Source organism: Lycorma delicatula, chromosome 10 (assembly GCF_047948215.1).
Source record: "Lycorma delicatula isolate Av1 chromosome 10, ASM4794821v1, whole genome shotgun sequence".
NCBI lineage: Eukaryota > Metazoa > Arthropoda > Insecta > Hemiptera > Fulgoridae > Lycorma > Lycorma delicatula.
The window spans coordinates 75,641,694-75,666,454 of record NC_134464.1 but is presented as its reverse complement, the minus strand read 5'-3'; the positions used below and the strand labels follow the sequence as shown (position 1 = coordinate 75,666,454).

Below are 24,761 nucleotides of genomic sequence, written 5' to 3'. Positions count from 1 at the left end.
AGTAATTTATAAGATGATTTATCTGTGCAATATTTACAATAATTTAAACTCAACTTATAATGCAACACTCATAATTGCATAACTTATATGAAAGATATATTATGGTAAAGACTATCCAAAAAAAATGCAAACCACTTCCTCAGAAATAAAAAGGTATTATGTTCCCGTAAGTAGAAAAATTGCTGTAGAATGGAATTCATCTGAAGGATATTATCTACTCTAATAAAAGTATATCCCAAAAAAAATTGTAAGTTGTCAAGGATTTATAAGCTGACAAAAAAGTGCCTAGTACCAACACAATGCATATTTATCTGGTGAACCTGGAACCTTTGTATTCAGGAAAAATTTGTACAAATAAATATATACAAAAGTATCTAACCAATGTAATAACCAATCATACATATCAACAAGAAAAGATTTTTCTTACATAAATAAATATTTAAAAGGGATATTACAATGGCCTGACATGAAAAAGGGGTACACAAATTGTATTTTCTTCATCTCTAAAGAAATAAAACAGCAGGCAGGACAAGACAAATTTAAGGCACTAACAATTTGATAAAATAAATGGGATCTGATAATTTTTCATATTTACATATATATAAGATCTACATAAATAACATCAAAATATATCTGTAATCATTATGCAACAAGTGTATCAGTGTAATATCAACAAATATCTAATATGTAACTCCAAATACAAACAATTCGTATATACATATATACAAATGAGATGTGTCAAAAAAAAAACGTAACTTTACAAACAGCTAATCATTGCAACTACCAGCATGACCTTCAGGAAATATTTGTGCCATAAACCTTACCATGTATCTTGCTTTTCCACTCTGCTAGATTGGTATACAGATAGTTCTGGCATAAAAGAATACTGGAACAGTCTGTAGACAGACAACATTCCAAAGGCACGGAATGTTTTCCAGGTAATATAGCATGGGAGGTCTGGCTCAACAGTTTTTAGTTCACTTCAATACTTTCACATATCACAACATTATGGGATCAGCAAAGAATGCTGTCCCCAGGAAGAAGCTGAGCTTGATTTCTGGTAGTTCTTTAAATCTACAAGAAAAGTAAGTTGCTACAACTATTTTTAAATCATTCAATACAAATAACATTGGTCAGTAATGTCTTGCACCCATCCTAGTAAGATACCCCAATCTCTCAAACAATTTGGGAAATCTTTTCCTCCATAATTGTTGCATATAAATTTAGACTAAACATGGAATTTGTACAAATATATTAATTTACTAATACTATATCTATGGCATACTGGAGAGATTCTATATATGGATCTCATTTCAGGTTCTGTTTCAACCTTAATCTTAATAAAAAAATTAATACATCAGGTTCTAGAGAATAAAATCATAAAACCACATTAATACATGGATTATTTTTTTTTTAATGTTTGCCACTAAACTGTAATAATCACTAGAAAATTTTATATCGTTAACTAAACACTAAAGAATTTAAGCACTTAAAAAGAATTTAAACAATTTTTTAAAATAAAATTGTTTCAAAAATTAATTGTTGCCAGGAAAATCATTTTCAAACATGATTTTCATGCCTAATAATGGAAATAAGCAACCAAAATAGAGAGCAGCACTAAAAAGAGCAGTTTTTACAAAACACGTCATGGCATAATACTCATTAAAATAAATCATAAAATTAAATGAGTATTAAAAGAAAATATATAACATTTATATTGAAGTGAGACATAAAGTGGTAGTCAATAAATAATGTTTGAGTTGAATACGCCTAAATAAAATACCATAACAAATATACGATTTTAGTTTTAAACAGAAAACACAGCTGAGTACAGTTGGCCATGCACATAATCCAGTGAAGCTGATCTTGCCAGCGATCACCGGCTTCGCTGGTAGTGAGGCCAACTGGTATAGCATGATAATTGTAGTTCACCCAAGCTGAGGGTGACTATAAAGAGGAAAAAAAAAATCAGGAACTTTTGAAATGCGTAGTGGCAGCCCTGCTTTATGCAGAGGAAACCTTGCCCCACTCAGTTATCATGAGAACCAGTCAACAGCATGCTTTGCCATGAAAATGCTTTACAAAGCCAACAATAGTTTGGAAGGTACACAGAAGGTTCTTGTTTAATAAATCAACCTTCACAGTGCACACATTGCAGCTGACACCTTTCATTGTACAGAAGACAAACTAAAGCAAACACCTAGAAACAACATATGACACAATCTACATATAACAATACCAAGATATTACCAACAAATTAATTACTATTACATTTTTTATATATTTTCAACATACAGTAAACTCCACTTAATATGCTTACTGATAAAACAACTTTCTATTTAAAATGTGGTTTTTATTAAGTCCCTTTATGAAGGCTGTTTCACAATTTATTCATGAAAATAAGGTTAAACTTAACTCACCAGAAGTTTGCTGTAAATTTCTCCCTAAACAATCAGATAATCATTCACCTTAACAGCAGATATGAATCATAGAATTAAATTCAATCCTGTATGTGAATTCAAGCTGACGTGATATGTGATTCTCATGTTTTGATGAATAAGAACTGTTTGAAATGTTAGTTTCTCTTTAGTAAAAGTATTCTTTTAGGTTTAGTCATGAAATTTGTGTAAAGAAACATGAGTAGCATTAAAAAAAAAAAAACATTATGCATTATCAGTCAATGATAAATTTTAAAAACGTGTGATGAAATTATAAATTAATAACTCAAATCGCTAAAGATCTTATAACATTCCTGATTTGATATAGCCATTTAAAAAAAGAGTTCAGAAAAGTTCCTTACAATGTGGAACAAAAGAAAGAAGATAAAAGCTGGCAAATGGTTTTATTCAATAAATAAACCATTTATTGAATGGTTTCACCTAGTCCGTAGCTTAAACCTGCCAATGAATGAGACACAGTTAAAGGAAAAAGCACTGGAAATAGCCACGAAACACCAAATTGCCAATTTTCACTGCATCTAGTGGTTGCATTGACAGATTCAAATACCGACATGGATATTGTCAGATCTGTGGTGAATAAGTCAGTGAACAAATACGATGCTGCATCTAGAAAAATAACCTGCCTACTCTTAGGACTAAAGCCCACAAGATATTTTTAATGCAGATGAATTTGGTCTCTTTTTTAAAATAATGCCAAAGAAGTCCTTGGTTCACAAAAAAAACAAATGTCAAGGTGGCAAAAATAGTAAAGAAAGACTTAGTTTTAGTTAGTCCTAATGCAGACAGTACAGAGAAGATAAAGCGTCTAGTCATAAAAAGGCAAAAACACAAAGATGTTTAAAAATGTGCCAACATTCCCAAATGATAAAAGAGTTAAGAAATAAGGAAAGTGATGGTGATGAAGATGAGCCTGCTCCACCACCACTAACAGCTGATGTGTTAGAAGCTCTAGTGAATTTAGGCATTATGTTTTCAGTCTGCCCTACTTACCAGACAATACTGTATACAAAATAAATTTTTAGAAACTTTAATTTTGAATTCACAAACAGCAATTCAATTTTGAATTCATAACAGCAAGACAAAGCTAGATTGACGACTATTTTAAAAATAAGTAATCATATACCCCTGTTTTGTAGCTGCATTACAGCAACAATGGAATGAATTATTGGAGCAGTGCTATGCAGTGAAGTTTTCCATTAAACTGAAAAAGTCTCCTGACAAGAGTTTGACATGATTAAAACACCATACAGCAATGATGATGCAATGTGCAGATTGCAAGTGTTCAAATGGCATAAAATATTTACAGATAGCCAACAAGACATCCATGACTAGCAACAATCCAGGTGTCTGTTGACAACAATTACAGAAGCTAATGTAAATTGTGCGAGTGTTTTATTGAACACTAATTGGCATTTATTTAAGTCTCTGTATGATTACAGAAGAATTAGGGATACTGTGCATGTATCAAGGGATTGCGACATCTGCACCACGACAATGCTCTGTTGCACAAGTCGTTTGCTGTCATGGAGATTTTGACTGGATAAGGCATAACCAACCCCAACTGCTCCGCTGTGTTTTCAGAGGATGAAACAGGCATTGAAACGACACCATGGAAGATGTCCAAAGAACCGCAACGAAAGTGCTTAACAAGATTCCAAAAAAGGACTTCCAAGACGCCTACAGACAGTGGCAAACTTGCTAGGCTCACTGTGTCTATGCCCAAGGTTCTTATGTTGAAGAATTTGAAAGATTTTGTCAAATAAAGTGTTTTCTATATCCACATGGGTGTTTAATGGCACCCACAAACAATGGGTGCCCTTAAGGTAAGTGTGTAGATTATAATTTCTCATAGACTCTTTTCCTCAGTCTTGATCCCTTCTTCTCCGATTATGGATTTTGTAGGTGATAGGTCAGAATACGCGAGGAAATTGGACCAGCAGAATTAATGTTCCTATATGTGATATTGGAGGGTGGTTGCCTGGATATTGACTGATCCAGGGACTTTTGATTTTATATCCACTGGCTTAGCTGAGCAGAGCCTTTTTCTATAAATTCTATTGATAACTATCCATAGAGTAATAGAATAATTAAATTCTAAAATTTTAAATGATATAAATACATATTATCCTGTTTGTAGTCTGGTCAAATTTAATTAATCTACTCTTAGGCTATCTTCCTTCCAATCCATCATCTCTTCTGCACGTTCTCTTCCATACCCATCTATCCCTCAGTGACCAAACCATTTTCAGATTTGACTGTACTAGTTTATCCAAGGGTTCATAAAGTCCAACTTTTATTTCCTATTCTATCCATCCTTGTAAATTCAATTACACTTCTTAGAAATTTCATTTTATACCAGTTGCATTCTGCTACATTAACCAAACCTACTAGATACTAAAAATGGTTAAAAAACTGCTATTGAAGTCTACACTATTAAAATCATTCTACTGTAAGTTCATAAAATTAACAAGGATCAATCATGTAGTTTTATGTTATGTATGTTTTATTTTTCAGCATAACCAATAATAAAGTAAAATATAATAATAAACTTCTTAAGCAAGTAATATTCAAACTTTTTTTTTTATTATATATATATATATAATGTAGAGGCTACCTAAGAAAGCAATAGTACTAAAAAAAAAAATCAAAGGAAATATCATTGTAGCATATAAGGGACATCAACTTTAATAATATTGTGAGCAAAAAGTAAATACATAAAACATGGATTGCCTTATGGTGGTCAAAGCACAAATATTGTTTTAAGTATTATTGTTGCTGTGGTGATGGAAAGCAACAAAATGCAAGCTACAAAACATTATGGCCAAAAGTAGCCTTTAGTACGAATCAGAAAATTAGGAGCTTAGAAGAGGGAAGATAATGATTATTAGTTATGGATATGGATGCACTATGCAAAAGTATTTTCTAGGCTGCAGTAAAATCAGTAAGGTGGAGAAAGGCAACAATAAATATATTAATTTAGAGAAAAGACAGCTATAATGGTAGAACATACTGAAGATCGTGAAGGAATGTAAAATGTCAGTCACTCTACGATGGGGATAAGTTCCAAGGCAGTGGAATGATAAAGGCAACAGAGGAAAGTAATCTTGATGATGACTTATCATTACTTATCAGTATTGATGTTAGTACAATATATGAAACTACTAATATATGAGAATATATTAAATATCAGAAACTACTAATATAACTCAAAAATAAACCCCAAAATATTATAAATATCAACATGATTTCATATAAAGGCAAAATATTTAAATGCTGTGTGTATATATATATATATATATATATATATATATATATATATATGTCAACTTTACAAACATGTGTAACAATTTGGAAAAAATTCTACTGAAGGAAATTTGAAAAAAATTACATACAAAATTAATGAAATGTGTTAAAAAGTTGTAAATTATATTCAAACATTAAGTCGTAGTCTCCTAATAATGAGTTATAAATGTAATAACAGGCAGCTATTTATCTAATTTCATCTTAACTACTGCCAAAAAAAATCCCTTCTTGCCACATAAGTCAACTGACACAAAGTTAAAAACAAAAGTTCACAAGTAAATTTGAAATTTTGAAAATTCCTTCATAATATACCCTTTTTATTAAAAAGGAATTTTTAGCTACCAAAATTTCACTGGAACCAATATTTTGAAAAGATATTGTTTCATTATACATATAAAAAAAAATCATGATTTCTGATATGAATGAATTAATAAACACTCAAAAAAGAAGAAGATATAATACATATGTAAAAAAAAGTCAGTCTTTTATAACATCACAATGAACATTAAAAGATAAATAGTCTATTTAACTCATTCCTACAACATATACTATCTAACAAGCGAAAATATTTTTTGTAGTAACTAATAAAAAAAAATACTGAAGTAACTTAACATAACGGAAGAAAAATATTCCAATAGTGTTAAAAACACACATTTACAGATATATATATGCAACGCTTGTTCAATTTATACAATAAATACAACAAAAAAATAAAATAATTTTATTTTTAATGGCAAAAGGTGTTTGATTTTTTTATTATTACACCATGGGGGCAATACACATCTTCAATCACTATTAAAAATATTATTTTATAAAAATCAATTACAACTGGAAACTTCACCTATTTACTAACACAACTTGGCTATCACAACATTTATATTACTGTGTATTAGTCTAACAAAAATCAGAATAATTCTTATTAAACTTTATATCATTTACAAAACTTAATTTTTCAATAATGAAAAATAACAGTTGAACAAACAATTTCTTAAACTTCATTTTTTTTAATAACTATTTTCATTTGTACAAGTAAAAGAGCCAGATTATTTTATTTAACTTATTAATTTTATTTTGAGGAATTAAAGTGAGGGTTAATTTCATACAATTACAATACATATAATAATTCTGAAAAATATTTTAACAATTGGTAACATGAGGATTAGTAAATGTAACCGCCAGCCGCCTATTAGCATTCATTATTATAAATTAATTTTACTATACCAATGACAGTATTGCCTGCAACATGATTATGCAATTACTGTCTTTCAAAAACAGCAAACATTGTTTTTGTAATCTAGGTTTCATGATGCCCTCCTGATATCAAATGTAGATCAAATACAAAAAAGCTTTATTAAATTAAAGTAACATATTGCACGATAATTATCAGCAATATTGTCATACAATAGACATAGTGTCATAACTGCAAAATTTCCAATTTTGAGTTTGTCCATTCATCTTGACGAGCTCTCTACAAAAGACACATACTGGCATATCTTTATCTCTTACTGTTATAGCATATTTGGACTTTGTCATAACTAAAATTTCCCATACAATTGCAAGAAACTTACAGACATCTTTACTTACACCACTTTGTCTCTTTAATATTTTACTTAATCTTTTTACAGCGGAAGGGACATAATGATATATCTGATAATGCATAACATTGTTATTTATTATGCTCAATAATAACAAATTTTTAAATAGCGATTGTTGTTTGAACTCATTAAATTACATGTTACCCAACAACTTTATACAATTTGTACAATTATACCAAGCAATGTACTTTTTATTATATTAGGTCGGACCAAAAGATGCCGAATGGAAATAGTTGTTTACTTTCTATTTCACCAGATGTGAAATAGAAAGTAAACAAATATAACCTAACTTTTTGATGTGCTCGTAACAGTACTATTTGACAGTTTTTTAAATTGTGTTTTATCAGTGTTTTGTATTAAATAGAACATTTTTACTGCTGAACTTTGTGAAAAGTTATCATAAGTTACAAGTTATAGATAGATAATCAGTCAGATTAATTATTAACTCTGTGTGATGAGTTCTAACACAGGCAGTGATGATGTGTCTTAAGCTAATTTGATTACAAAAAATAATACGAGGCCTAAAATTAGCAATTTTGACTTAGACCTAATGGATACCACATGTTGTGAGTGACAAAGATGACAATCGTGACATAGATCTGGATTATTTTCCAGTTTGTGATATTGAGAAAGACGTTTGTGAGCAAGAAAGATGTTTATTTTCAATATGGTGTATGCAGATGTGTTCTGTGAAAAGAACATGCAACTAATAGTTCTTGTGAAGATGGTCATAAATTAAATTTTTTTAAACCTTCCCCTGAAGAACTTACAGCATAAAGAAGACTTGGATTAATACTACAGACACAAAACGTCACTGAATAAACTTCACCTAGGCTTAACAATAATGCTAGGCTACTAACTCCACAAAAGATCAACTTAACAGCTGTGAAATACGTGTTTATAAGAGGTTTATTTCACTTGTCCACAATAACACAATAATATTTATTATGATTATCTCTATAAAAGTATTTGTGTCAATGACCACCACATTGAAAAAAAATTCAGAAACTGTAAAGCACTATCCAAGATAACAAAATCTGGCAATATATAACAGGAAAAAGGGGCGGTCACCCAACAGAGTTAGAAGTGAACTTCTTGAATAACTTTCAATGGAATTTAAACCTATCCTACTAACTCTTTTGATAGTACTACAATGATAGTGCTTGTTTTAAAAATTTAATTTTCTCTTTTCCCAATATCTTTCTTATTTTATTTTTATTTAAAAAACAATTATTCTGTGGTATAAAACAAGTTAAATCTAAAAAAAATATATACAGTCATGACTTAGATTACTTTCCTTTTGTGAGACATACTGTCGTCTATCTGCTTTAAAATGCCAGGGAGAAGAAAAAAGAAAATTTGAATTTTGAACATTATACTAATGCCCATATCTTTAAATATCTTAGGGTAAATTTAATTACATTAGGTTGCTTACAAACAAAGTTACAAGTGAAATGTAAATACGCTTTTCTTTTAAATCGCTCTCCTGGAAAGTTGCCATTGCACATTACGAACTATGTCTATTGTACAAGATGTATATATATATATATGTATATTTACATTCAATTAATGGCTTTCGTCTATAAAGTCTTATATTTTTAAATGTAAGGGAATATTTATAACACAATTTATAAATTATCGAAATTTATTAATTATGTATGTAATACAACTTCTTGTGAGATTAGTAGAGCAGAGAAAATAATTTATAATGATAAATGTAGTAAAGCTTAAAAATTTATTCATAACCTAAATTTGACAATCATTTCTTGCTGATTTGTTATCACTACCTACCATCATCCACCATCCTGATGTATGTTAATTGACAGGTACTCTGAATGTCCATCCTTTTAGAATGTTTAAAAAAATATAGAATACAGTTTGGTACTAGTAAAATGTTTTACATAAAAAAAAATTAACTAAAAATTTCTGAAGGCTATTTAGTTGTGACTGTAGCTAGCCGTACGACAAAATAAATGCAGTTCTGAAAGACACAAGTAGTATCAATTTCAAACATATTACATGCATTAACCTACAAGAAACTACTTTGGTGAAATACTATTTTAACTAAATATACTCTGATACAAACAAAATTAAAAATATAAACAACGTGCTCTGTATTTTTTTAAAATTTATTAAGAATTTGTTAAGTAAATTATGACAAATATTTTATAATAATGACAGATAGATTTTACAATGATAGCATTAATGTTTCTAAGAATTCATATCAAAGTATTTTGGTAATTTTTAATAGAAAATAATTAATTTAAAACAGTAAATCATTCAAACAAATCCTCTTTATAAATTTCTTTAAATGACATGAACTTGTATTTTTTAAATGTTTTGTCTATACAATATAATTTTTTTATTTATTAAAAAATTTATATATATACATATATAATATATATATATATATATATAAAAGAGTTGCATAAAGATAAATTACACTAAGAAGAAATTAATGCATGAAATTTATTATATTTTTATAAAACTTTATTACAAATAATGTAATAAGAGAAAAAAAATACTGCTATACTTTTAAACACAGAATAAGAAACATTAAAATAGTTTTTAACATAGACTTTCAATACAAGGAAAAAATTAACTTACCAATAAATAATTATACAGTTAACAAAATAACACATAAATAAATAAATAAATGTATTCACATAACTATCACCTTACGAGTTTTAACGTGATGTACAATGATGAGATGAAATTATGATGGTATGCTGCACAGAGTTTGTATAATAACTGTTGGTCCATAAATTGTAAAACTGTCATTAATTTTACAAAGAACCTATTATTTCATGAGCACTTTAATACGTTGAAGGAACTCATAATATGAAGTTCCAGCTTCATTCTTATCTTCAATCAGGTATTCTAAAAATTTTCTAACATGAGAGCTGTCATCCCTGTAATTAAAAAGAAAAACAAGAATTACAATCATTTTAAACTAAGTATAGTTTGATTTTTAAAAAAATAATGAAACTCATTTATAGAAAATCATACTACAATATTAATTATAACAGTCATCGCTGAATAAATAAATGCATACTAAATCTTATTGTATATTATTTGACGATTAAGAATTACATTGTAAACCTACATATAAGGCAACTAAATAAATATTAAGTAACAAACTGACAGTGAGTAAACAGAATATACAATATAAGTACATAAAAAAAGGAAGTTATGAACAATCACATACAAAAAACAAAAATATGCTGGGCATAAATTTTTAAGATAAAGTGTGCTATCGTAGTACCAGAGGTGTACCCCAACAATAAATTGCCATAAAACTATTACAGCTCAAAAAAGGGTCTGAGCTTACATTTCTTTTATTACTAATATTTTAATTTTATCAAAAATATCTACCCCACTAACCATATACATTTTTTTTTTCAATTATACATACTCAAACTGGATGATATTCCAAAATTCCCTGAAAAGCTTGTTGAGCAGCTTTTTGTCTAGTGTGTACCAATATTTTAAATTAGAATCCAACAACAGAATGACAATGAGGCAGCAAACAAGGAGCTGACTGTTAAAATGTAATGTGTCCAGGTATCACTTTGAGAAGGCAACTCTTTATTAACGCTTTATGCTATCAATTACACATTTACATAATGAAGTATAATAGATTTATGCTAAAAATTTGAACACTAAAATGTATGCTAATCCCACTTAACACAAATTTTGTTGGCAGGATAACAACACATCAATATAGTTATGGAGAAACATTTTTATAGCTGATTTGGGGAAACATTATCCTAAAATGTCCTGACACAATATTAGTATGCCTAATATTATTATGCCTTTTAACACAATATTATTATACCTAAGATAAAACAAACTGAAAACATTTACAGAATAAAAATATTGTATATTGTAAATATTTAAAAATACTTTAAAAATTAAAAGTCAAATTTTACCTTTTTTTCAATATAATTTTACTGGTTTCTGATTAAAAAATACAAAAACTTCTATACACATAAGTAACTAAAACAAGCTTATAAGAAAATTCAAAAGATATCAATTTACCTGATTATCTGTATACTAGGATCAACAGGTTTTTCTGTTTGTAACATAAATACAAAATCACGTAACCTCTCTGATTCAGGCGTATTCAGTTCAGGTAGTTCATACTGAAAGATTAAAAAAAAAAAATATATATATATATATAGTAAAAACAATATTAAATAAAAATAAAAACACCAAAACATACTTCTAAAAACTGAATAGAATCCAATAAGGAATTTTAGAAATACAATATATTTTTAAAACAGAAAATGAGTAATAATAATTTTCCATTATTTTTTTTCTCAATATGAAAAGCATTTTTTTTAAATAATGATTTTCTACCTCCAAACTTCATAAAAATTTCAAATTTAAATTTTTTTGTCATTATTTGTATGATGCACAATATTTTGCTGTGGTAACAGTTTATATTGTTACCATATGCTTTGTTTCATACCAGCAGACACGATGCTAGCTGGTGAAATGTTGCAGGAGCTGCAATTCACATACATACATATACATGCACATGACTGCCTCACCAAGCCAGCCTTCTGCTGCTGAGCACACAGTACCCCTGCCACATGTTGGCAGCAGGTTGTCGAACCACATAACAAACTTTGTTATATCAATTCTACATCGAAGCACTGATTCACGGATAGCAATTAAGAACACCGATTAGTCAATTTTAAGTATATTCTTTACTATCTATAAAATGTCGAATACATGTTTTACATGTAATAATTGTACTGTGTAAAACTGTCCGTGTGACTGCGTACTTCAATGTATAAATGTATCAGCTGGTAACTAAGCCAGTAACATAATAACAAACTTCTTTACATTTACATAAAGAAGAACAACGGTACATAACTTTATTTATATTAAAAATAGAGAAGAGGAAACATACAGGACTGACCAAGGTATATAAGCAGCAATGCAGGAAGGCAAAAAGTACTCACTCTTGGACCATCACCAAGACAAGAACCGAAGGAAGATGTTACCTGGCCAGCCTAACATGGAACCTCCCAGCAGATGCCAATTTCCCCACCCGAGCAGCAGACCTGGCTGGCTTGCTGAGGAACCTGCTGAACATGGACACCACATTTCTGCCCAGAAGAAGCCGGCTCAATATGGGATCATCTGGCAGTGGGCCACATTCTTACGGGAGCAATAGGCCTGGCCACCCTCATGAAGCCCGCTAGTGCCAGTGACTGTAGTGGTGAAAACGGAGTACCGCTTGCAGAGAACTGCCTCAGCCACACTGGCAGAAGACAACTGACACCGATCCAACACTGCAGACCTCTGGGGGTCACTAATGCCATGCTGCAGCAGGGACCCAACTGCACTGAGGGGAATCTTAGTCCGATTTCAATAAATGAGCTGCAACTCCCCGACTACAACCTGGGCCGAGTTAGGGTCAGGTGAGGCACTCAACAGCCCTTCTCAGGGCTACCTCATCAAATGCTAAAACAACTCATTTCAGCTACCACTACTTAACTCTAAACAGCCCTTTTCAGGGCTACCAGGTATTTCATAAGGTTTACCTTTTTTTGGATCCTTTACAAATAATTAAAATGCTACAAGTCAACTAGAATCAAAAGTGGTACCAGTATAACAAAATACAGTACAAGCATATCATAACAGTATAACAGCTTAAAACTTCTATGCATATATATATATATATATATATATATATATGTATTTTAATTAGCATAAATTAATATCTTGATATTACTAACAAAGTTATTTTCCTAATTAGAGGCAGCCTACATGTAGATTGGTTGTCATCCTTCTCTTCTTCCTATTCCAGATAAATTGTATAAAAAAGACAAATAAGTAATTGAGGTCTCATATTACCACGGTAAAGTAGTTTTTAATAATTATTAATTTACTCATGATCATAATTTTAGGCTAATGACACAATTGTAACTGTTTTTTTTTTTTGCAGATGAATTTCACCATGCAAGCAAAAATACACTAACACTTAACAGACAAACCAAACTAAACAACAATTAAACAGAACAAATAAAAATTCAAAATAGGATTTAAATACCATATCCTGAGGCAAGGCAGTGAAAGCAGGCACTCCAAACAAAGCTTGACATAATCCAGGATTAACATTATGACCAACTAATATAAGTATCATAGTTCCAGTATCGAGTAAAAATATGCCTTGTGAATCTAATTTCTCAGATGAAAGATGTAATCTTGGTGGTAGCACTATTAATTTACTATCATCTCCATTATCTCCTGAAGGCTGTAACAAGTTTAAATTAAAAACATTTAATAAAAATTATTATTAATATTTAAGCAAACATTTGCTACCTTACATACAATCTTAAACAACATTCTCATTTTATACAAAAAATATTCCATCAGATCCACAAAGTAATAAATTCTTAGTCTTAATCCAACGAACAAAAACTTCCAATATTTTAATTTTCATAATTCACAATGTACCCTATGCAAGTGTAGCAATCTACTTCTTATTTTATTGTTAGGAAGCCAAGCTAATTTCATGATTTGAGATCAAGGTTTCAAAATAATGGCAGCCGATATTAACATTTGAAATTTCTATTTATGTTTAATCAATTTTTTCTAGTTTATGAACTGCTTGGTGGTTTATCATTTTGTATTTAAATTAACTTTGTAAACATAATATTTTTCTAATTGCTTCGATTTCATCATTGTCGACTGTGTCAAATACTTTTAAATTATTTTCTCTATTTGTTTGTTAAAAATTAAAAATTTTATTATCAAAAATAGTTCATAGCAGGAAATTTTTATTTACATCAGTAAAATATAAAAAGAAATTTTCAACTGTTATTGATCTAAGAATAAAAGTTACATTTTGAATCCTGCACCTCAAACCATGAAACTGTTGAAGTGAATTCTCTTGCATGCAATTTTTTCCACTACTTCTTTTATCAGATTTTTTACTCTAAGCATAAATTAATCTTTTACTGTTCTTCATTCGAAAGTTTATTGCAAATCAAGATTGAAAATGACAAAGATATTGGGTTTTATATATATTTATATCAAACAGTTAATTTATTCATACTTGTATTTTTAATCTACAAAATTTCTCTAATAAATATATATTTTAAATTTATAAATATAAGAATGTAAACAGACTGTGCTGACAAAATGAACTTTATGTAAACTAAATAAAAAACCTTCACTAATTAAAACAATAAAACTACACACTAAATAACATCAATGAATATGTTAAAGATTTCTACTTGAGAGTAGCTTCTAATAGGTAAACCAGCACATAAAATTAAAAAAAATAAGAAACTATTAACACCATAAGATGGCCAACATTTTACATGTAAAAATAGTCTAAGTACCTACATACTTAGAGAGCAATATTAAAGAGCTTCCAAAACTTATTAATATAAATTACATGAACAACAGATTAGCCAATTTTTAAAATGTATAACATACCTGCTGATCCAAATTTTGTAAAGAAGACAAATCATGTACAGGATAGAGATCAGGATAAATAGACTGTAATAATAAAGCCAAAGGTAATGTCTTCATTTGACACATAGCAAATACTCGATCATCCAGTCTTGTGCACTGCCCTGTTCTAAATGCCACCTGCAAGATAAGTTTGGAAATTTACTACTAAATATACAATAAATTAATTTACTATTTATTCATGTTGGGTGGTTCAAAAGACAGTTTTCCCAATTACTTGTTGTAATAAAAATGTTTTTAACTTGTGGCAACAATTTACCAGTGAACTAGACATTGTTATCCAATTAAATCTGTCCTAATATTTAAAATCAACCGAGTTTTCAGCAGACAGCTTAAGATGGTTCAGACTACTTTGATTAAAAGGAATATCATGTCTGACAATTCCAGAATTAAAAAATAAATTCCCAGACGTAAAATCATTTCACATGACAGCCATTTAATTATTCCTCAGCATCCTATCCATCTTAGAAACATTTGATGAAGATAATCTCAAGTTCAAGAGTTTAAAATAGAAGATGCACCCCACCTTGCTAACAAATATAAGCCACAGAATTGTTAGAAATAACATTTAAAGACAAGAATCGCCTTACGATAACAATAATATAAGAGAAAATAAATTCACTTTTTTTTGTGATTTTACGTTTAACATGAAGTCCTGTTATATTAAGACTCTTCTACACACTAATTAAGACTTTCTGTTAGATCAGTAAACATACTTTACTAGGTCATTCAATTTGAAGTATGTTTCATCACACTGTCACCAGGTTAAAAAACTTGGATTCTATTTACACAAATAATAAATTCTTTACAAACCCTTTTGCCAAAATCATTCTCACAAACTGTATTAAGCAATTCTGGCTAATAACTTCAATTGTAAATAACAAAAATTGTAATAATTTTACACTCTTATGTAAATATGTTATGAGTATTTCTAGTCTAACAAGATGCCTTTCTGTTTGATGGTTCTTTATCAAGGTCTTTGCATTAATTTGTTTGTTTTAAAATAAAACTAGTTCTAGACCGACCTGATTGTGAAGTAATCTCCCACTGCTTCCACTCCAATATTTTCATTCAAATTTTGTTCAGCAAATGCAAAATGCTGATGGGTTGACAATGGTGAATTATTAAAACTTGAAATTCTTTATGTACAACAGCAGTATTACTATTTTTTTACTTTAACAATGAAGCATAGAAAATCATTCTTGTTTTGTGCATTTCATAGTGATTATTCTCAGCACACAAAAATAAACTGAAAGATCTCAAATTTTCACAAAAACTTTATGTAAATAATAATAATAATAATTCATTAAAATTTGGTCTCTGACACAAGAAATATGATTAAATCACACTTATACTATACTGATAAATTTGATTATTACACTGTTATCAAATAAGTTATCATAACATTAGCAATCCTTTTAACAAAAAATAAATGAATTATATTTAAATGAAATTATATTTAAGATTTAAATTGAACATGAACTATACTTAAGATGTAACTGAAGTAAATAACTGAGAAGTTATTTATGTGGACAACTTTACTGTTGTCAAAGTAAGACTTGTAATGATAATTAATTCCAGTGGCGTAATTTTCTCAATATCAAACTAACTGATACTCACTTTCATCTTTGGTGATCTGGGATGGATGGACTATGTGGATGAAATATACTATAAAGTATATCAGCTAGATATTGTTTTTTTTTTTACTTTTATATTGTTCTTTCCATTCCAGAGTTCACAATCATAAATTCATTGTTTTTAAATGAAAATGTATCATACTCGGGTGTAAATGAAGTTCTGTAATTATTTAATATTATAAATTACAAATAATTAAGGAATGTGTGAAGCTAACAACTTTAAAATTTTACTATCCTTTGCACCAATATGCATAAGCATAAGTGATGACTTCTTATTGTTCATTCCCAAGCCCACACGCACCACATATGCATTAACTGCAGTCATTATGTTCTACATTGTTGCAGCAGTCTGATTTTCATTCACGTTCTTTACATCTAGTGGCATGTTGTTTGATACATAAACAACATAAATTCGTGCTTGGTCTTGTGGCATTTGGTCTATACTTATTATGGCAGATGATGAAATACTGGAACCTTCACAACTGAAAAGCCAATGACCAAACGTAAAAAAAAGTAATGTCTGAGTTTGTATTAAAAATATTTTTAGAAAACAATAGAAGTGATGAAGATTTTGATGTGATAAGAGTCTCATACTATGGGTGGGAGGATGATAGTGACTACAATTGCGAAAATGGAGATGATGAAGAAAATGTGACACTTATTACAGAACAAAATTCTGATAAATATGGTTTTAAAAACTTGGTTGACGGACGATGATGAACAGACTCCAGTTGCTAATAACTACAGATTTACCTTCTAATATTTTGTGAGTATCAGTACCACCAAATTTGAAAAATATCCCATTTACTTTCATTAGAATGGTTAAATTAATTTTTTATATTTCTATGTAATGTGTTTGTAATTAGAATTTGTATAAAAAATATGAGTCATTTCGTTATTTTGTTTTAAACCAAGCAAATATTTTTTTTCTTTTATATAAAAATACTTACTACGCACAAATAAATTAAATTATGATAAAAAAAAATCAGTTTGGAATTTTTAATGATTTCAAAATACTCAAACCGGCACTGAAAGTGTTAATAAATCATGTAAAACAAAAATATAAGAAGAAATCAAATATCCTTATATAATTGCTGCTGTCATATTATTTTTGTAAGGAAATGATTCATAGATAACATGTAGCATAATTGCTAGGTTAACCCTTCTCAGCTATGATCAAGTTTTGCCTTTTTCCATTACTTAAAAAAAAAATGTGAAAAATAATGTAAGGATACACCACTTTTAAATATACTTCATTCAGTAAAAAAATTACATAAAAAAAGAAGCTGGAAACTTTGTCTGCAGACTTCTTTTATATGCATATAAAATAATGCATACAGCAGAAACAAGTAATACTTACATTTTTAAGAAGAGCTAATATGTATAATGGAACTAAACGAAGAGATTTTGGTGCTAACAGACAGCCACTTGAACCTGAACTTTGTGTTAATTTATACGCAGATAAAATATCAGCAACAACATTGACAAATGCTTCTCTTGCATCAGCTAATGAAGATTCAATTGATCTATCAACAGCTGTAAAAAAATAAGTATTTAAAAAAAAATTAAAGTAATATTTCTATATAAGGCAGAAAAAAACTTTTTATTAAGCAATAAATATTCATTAAATACATATACATACATATATATTAAATCAAATATAAACCACCAAAACATAGTAAACAGGTAAGTTAAACTTACCATATTAATTCCAAGAACAGTACTAGAATCCAGTACTTGACAGCAGAATTTGTGTGTTCATCCATAATAAATTCCAAATTTTCAAAAAACAATTTTGACAAATTAACAAATCATAAATAAATTTGTTTTAATATAATAGAATTTAATAACAACTGAAGAAGCACGATCCCACGAAAACTGATTCTTGGAATCAATATGGTATGTGTTTTGGTTAGTTTTAAACTCATATAATATTAAATTTTATTACTATAGTGGTTAATATATATATATATATATATATATACATATGGAGTATTTAAATCATGCCTTGAAGAGAAGGCTACTTCTTTGTCACAAACAATTTTTTTTTGTAGTTTTCATTATTGATTAAAAAAATAATAAGAAAATAGCTTTTCATTTCATAAAAAAGAACTGGTTCTGGAGGTAAGAAAAATAGATTGCACCCTTACCACCCAATAGTACAAAAACAAATTAATCACCTGTAGCACCTGGAAAGGAGGATGGAAAACAAGAATAAAATACCAATATCTACAGCCTTATTTAATAAAATGGTTCCCAAAGATCACCAATGTATAATACTTTCAAAATGTGCTGTTTTTAATTAATTAGGGGTTAATGCCCATAGCAACCAAAACATGTTGTTTACAATACCAATTACATACATCCTGATAGAGAGTAGGATGCCTCATCATATTACATATGATGAGGCATCCTACTCTCCCCTTAATTTCCCTTCTATGCAACAGCATATATTATATTTTTGTTTACCCCTCCTCATTTTTTTTGTCATATTGAATAATTCTAAAAATTAAATTCTGACTTTAGAAGGTACTCATACAAACCTGGATGACTGGTATCGCACCAGTGTTAGAAGATAAGAATGCTTACAGAATAAGAGTGTCTTGAAATGCACCCGTGGAAATTTAAGTACCCCACAATGGGGACTTAAAATACATGAAAATTACATGCATTAAAAAAAATATTGCAGCCAGCATATTAAAATAAATGGAAAAAAATTCATAAAATTTTGAAAAGATTTTGTTATCAATGGTCTTGAATCAATGTCTTTGATAAATCTTTATTGCGATATGTATTCTCTGCGTACAGCATAGAGTAGACACAGGTAACCACTTTGTTGGCACAAAGTCCAACAAAATTATTTCATAACATTTATATAAAAAAGAAGAAAAGATTTATAAAATAAGAAGAAACCATATGTTTTCTGTAAGTGGTATTTACTAGTGGTAATGGCTACATAATGGGTTATCATAGACACCAGATATTTTTAATAATTTCCAAGTTTTCTTCAAACCCAGATGAATCACCAAAAATTACAAGAATGAAAAAATTATTTGATGTTTTATTCGTGAAAATTCAATATTTGTTCATTTTTAAAACCTGCACCCTTCAGCCTTTTTTCTTTTTCCTGTTTAGCCTCCAGAATTACCGTTCAGATATTACTTCAGAGGATGAATTATGATGATATGTATGAGTGTAAATGAAGTGTAGTCTTGTACAATCTCAGTTTGACCATTCCTGAGATGTGTGGTTAACTGAAACCCAACCACCAAAAAACATTGGTATCCACAATCTAGTACTCAAATCCGTATAAAAAGAAATGATTTTACTAGGACTTGAATGCTGAAACTCTCGACTTCTGAATTAGCTGATTTGGGAAGACATGTTCACCACTAGACAAACCCAGTGGGTCGCACCCTATAGCCTACTTTGCTTTAAAATACACTATTTAAAATATTTAGTAGACTGTAATAATAACCACAATAACATGATAACTGAACTAAAAATTTATAAAAATACTTGCAGTCTATGTTTACAGAGTCAAGAAAAATTTTCATTTCATAATATAAACTTACCCATTTTTGATAAAAGACCAATGATACACTGTTGATCAGCACCATTTAAAATATCAGATAAATTTGTTGCTATTGGCAAACAAAGCGTATGAACTCGTATCCTTCTTTCACCTTTAAAAAAATAAGAAGTAATGTTATATAATCTTAAAATCTGCCTAATCTGTCTAACAACATGATTATTAGCTGTCAAATATTAAATTAATCAAGTGTGATGTACTCAATTTATTACTGTATTACTGAATAAATTTCCATTATCTAGTTTAATGGAATTTATCAATTCTACACTATTCATACACATCTATTTTCTGTTCAATAGAATGCATAACATTTTTAAATATTTTTCAACAGAAATAAGGCTATAAATCAATAAATGTTTATCAAAATTTATTAAAATTATAAAAGAAATTTTTAGGCACAAGCTCTAATAAATTCTATAGAATGACCTTATTTTGGTGACTATATGTGATTATTATTACCATATTTATTGTGTATAGCATTATTATTATTAGATAGAGGTAAAAAATGTAGTAAACTATTGATCTGTATAATTCCTTCCTTGTAAATTTTCAATTGTGTTTCAACATATGCATGTAGTGAAGACTGAGTTTTCACACCCTTTTAAGTTTTCTTCAGCAATAATCATTTTCTTTCTAGTAAAACTTTTTCCATTATTTTCTTGCAGTAAACACTCACAACTGCAACATATTTGATGGTTTTTAATCCATTTCTTTAAAATTCTTTAGGTATCAGAACATTATGAAGTCTACCAATGAAGTAATTGAAGCTGCGGGATGTAGAATAACAAAAAGTGGTATAGGTTAATGTAACTTGGTTTATTTGCGTTTCCTATAAATAGTAAAACTATACATACAGTTTAATTTGTGTAATAAAAAAAAATTACTGTTTGTGTTAAATAATAATTTTAAACTCTTGTTAATGGTATTTATATGGCAATTAAAAATTTTCTGATCTGCCTTCAAATTCACTTTGTAGAAGCAGATTTTATTAAAATATCTTGGTAATGCATTCTTTTATCGCATTCTTTTATCCTTTCTATTTTCAATATTCTTTAAAAATATTTCAGATAACAAGCTGGATAAACAAGACCATCCCTGTAACTGAAGCTATGTCATTTAGTAGTCTATCTGAAGAATTTTCCAACATTGAAAATAATTATGTTCTAAAAATTTTATCAAAACAATCATTATCTCAAATATATCATTATTTACATTATTTGCAGCTTTTAGTAATTTAAGGGAAAAATGTGCTCTCAAAATCAAACGTTTTGTTCTACATAGTATTACCACCACACCAATAATAAAAGAACAAAATTGTACGCAGTGTATTAATAGGTAGAAGTAAGTGAATGCTGCTTATAACATATCAATATAACATCCATATGATATAGCTTTAAATGCCAACATCAGTATAATTTAAGAAGTTAAGATTAAGTACAGTATGAAATGTAAAAACAATTTTAAAAAAAGAAGTATAGAAAAAAATCATGATCAAACACTATACATATGATTTACCTTTACTTGATGTATATAATAAAGCTGCCTGGAAACAAACATTTTGTAACTCTGATAAACTTTCATCAATTGAAACTTGCATACCGAATCCAGCATCTGGATTAACATTAGGAAGTGATAATAAATCTGTTGAACGCACAAAGAAATTTCCATGAAATGTATGAATCGATAATCCCCTGTCAAAAAAAGAACAGTCATCTTCAATTATAAAAAAAATTGATCATAGAAAAAAAATTCACTACAGAAAACTAGCAATCACAAATAAATAATAAAACTCAGATCAGATCTGGGATAAGACTAAAAGCATCTGGGTAAACTCTGGAAGCTGTTAGAATTTATTAGCAGTTAATAACAAAATTCAGTCTACACATTTGAAATTTAAATAATAATTAAAATAAATTTTATTACATCACTGCATACTAAGACATTATGCACTTACATGCTGTGCGATTATTCACCCAGCCAAACTGATAATGTACCCATTATTTCTTAAATTAACCGATCCACATAAACCAACTCCTTCATTAATATTCACTATTAAACGTAAATCAGAATCACTAAAATTTTAAATACACACCACCTTTGATATCATGCAAATTAAAAAAAAATAAGTTGATAAATACAATTCCCTCTTTTTTTATATATATAATTTTTGATATATAATTTTTGAAGATGATACAGTGTTGAAACAGGGAATTAGCATATGGGTGATAGCTTGAGCTGGTTTAGAATTGCTTAATGCCCTTTTAATACTAGACCGTGGATGCCGGTGTTCTTTGGCAGTTGAGTTTCAATTAACCACATATCTCAGGAAAGGTCAACCCCTCCCTCTTTTTCTGTTTAGCCACTATAAGGTATTACTTAAGAGGATGAATAAGGATGATATGTATGAATGTAAATGAAGTGCGGTCTTGTATAGTCTCAGATCGACCATTCCTGAGATGTGTGAATAATTGAAACCCAACCACCAAAGAGCACCATTCAATTTACATGTACTCAATATAAAAGCAATGTGTTCAATACAAAAGAGATGGTTGTCAGTTTGCTAAGTGGTGTTGTATTTTAAAAATATGGCCCCAAATATTCCATCATATTTAAGTATATTAAAAAATGCAAATGTTTTGAGATTGTACAAGGCTATACTTCATTTACATTCATACATATCCTCTGAAGTAATACCTTACAGTGGTTCCGAAGGCTAAACAGAAAAAGAAATGCCCTGTTTAAAAGGGTAACCTTCAAATTTAAACTAGAAATGAAGACACAATTTCACCTCCACATGTGCATCCATCAGCTCTGTTACAGTTCTACTACAGGAACACTAAAGCAATACAAGTGATGTGTACTGAAAATTTAACTGTAAAATTGTAAAAAAAATAAAGTATTTCACTGATCAAATGCTTCATTTTATAATATTAAACTAAAATATGAAATAATAAAAACACATTTTTTTAATGGGCATTATCGTTGTTAGTTGGCAATGAATGTATCAAACATGAAATATTTTATAAATTAAAAATAAAATTACAGCACTAATTTCAATATTAAAATATATTAAGAACTGGATTCAGTGTTTTAAAATACAGAAAGCCATTAAGCTTTTATCAGTTTTCCTTGGACTGCAGGAAAATGCACAATTACATTTTTATCTTAATATATATATATATATATATTATGGGCGGGAAATGGATCGCTGACATCCTTTTGTTTCAGCAAGATGGTGCTCCAGTGTGTATTGCTTTGAATGTTCGCAGATGCCTCAATGAAATTTCTTCAAATTGCTGGATTGGATGTGGATAGAAGAGTTGCTGGATTGGATGTGGATAGAAGAGTTGCTGGATTGGACGTAGATAGAAGAGTTGCTGCCTCCATTGTCTTGGCCAGCAAGACCCTAACTTTATCACACCTGACAATGCACTCTGGGATTTTGTAAAAGAAGAGATCTGAAAACACAGACGTCAAAAACAAGATCCTGTTCAATCAGCATTTGAAGTGATCACTCCTGATATGCAGTAGCAGATGAACAATGCACATGGAAGAGCATACACACTGTGCTTGAGCATAGTGGAACCCACGCAGAAGATAAGCTGCACCTATCCTAATAATTTTGAAACTAGCATAAAGGGATTTCACGCACACCCCATATATATTATATTTAAATTTGTATTTATATATGAATAAATTTAAAATTAAAATAATTTAATAATACAGAGGATTAATATGAATATTAAAAAAATTAGTTTCAGTAAAGTAATAAATATTTAATTATATATTCAATATTTTTCATAATTGATATTTTTGTAAATTAAATTGTAAAAAAAAAAAAAATTAAATAGAAAATTTGATAACAAACCTTGTACAACGCAATCTCATCACGGATTCAAATCCAATTTTCCTAGTGAGATATCTTTCAAATGTTCTTTTTAACGAATTAACTTGTACATTGTTGACTGAACGGAAAAGTGGAAAATGATACATACAACCTCCTGAAAATCTGGAAATACCAGCTGCAAACAAAACGATTAAACGAATTAACATTCTTTGATTTTATAAATTCATAATTAAAATTCATAGATAAACTAACAACATACTGAACAACTAACTGTGACTAAATCAGCAATGTTAATGACAAACTCGAATTCATAATACTCAATCTAAACAGCTCTGGACAGCTGACAACATATCATATTTACCATCCTCAATAAAACTTATTTTTGTAATAATTTTTGTAAATCAGTTTATGAATTATTAATAAACATTTTCTGTAAGCCAATAAAACACAAAATTAGCTCAAGTCTTTCTACTATAAACAATGAAACTACTTGGAAGTTCTCTTCTACCTACTACTTTATTCTTAAGAAATTCTTTGAGCAATGACAGAATTTATACACATGTTAATGTCAGGCAATTTTTTGAATCGTGGCATTTACAGACGGTTTTGCAAAAGCATATACAATACAGATCTTGGGACAGTCGGCAACACATTAATTCACAAAATAGTTCAAGGATTTCTTGCACCATCATGGTTTCATAATACAAATGATACATTGTACCAATCAACTCACAAATGTTAAATTTTTGAGTTCACCCCGATCTATCATGTCTAAAAAAATAATGTTAACTCGGTTATCAAAAATGTAATCCACTAATAATTTCACACCAT

At 29.1% G+C, this 24,761-nt stretch overlaps 1 protein-coding gene across 4 annotated transcripts in view; it reads right to left on the bottom strand.

Moving 5' to 3' along the window:
• Positions 1–24,761, bottom strand: part of Sec24AB (Protein transport protein Sec24AB) — a 72,363-nt gene that overhangs the window by 3,597 nt on the left and 44,005 nt on the right. For 3 of the 4 annotated variants that reach the window (XM_075376741.1, XM_075376743.1, XM_075376742.1), the window contains 8 exons: positions 23,952–24,105; positions 21,599–21,774; positions 20,067–20,177; positions 17,852–18,027; positions 14,819–14,974; positions 13,425–13,628; positions 11,399–11,502; positions 6,461–10,269 (listed from right to left, as the gene is read on the bottom strand). In XM_075376741.1, coding sequence (XP_075232856.1) covers positions 10,158–10,269; positions 11,399–11,502; positions 13,425–13,628; positions 14,819–14,974; positions 17,852–18,027; positions 20,067–20,177; positions 21,599–21,774; positions 23,952–24,105 — 1,193 coding nt within the window. In that variant the 3' untranslated portion in view covers positions 6,461–10,157. Of the gene's footprint in view, positions 1–6,460; positions 10,270–11,398; positions 11,503–13,424; positions 13,629–14,818; positions 14,975–17,851; positions 18,028–20,066; positions 20,178–21,598; positions 21,775–23,951; positions 24,106–24,761 lie in introns of those variants that run through there. The other variant, XR_012757883.1, reaches the window with a different exon arrangement.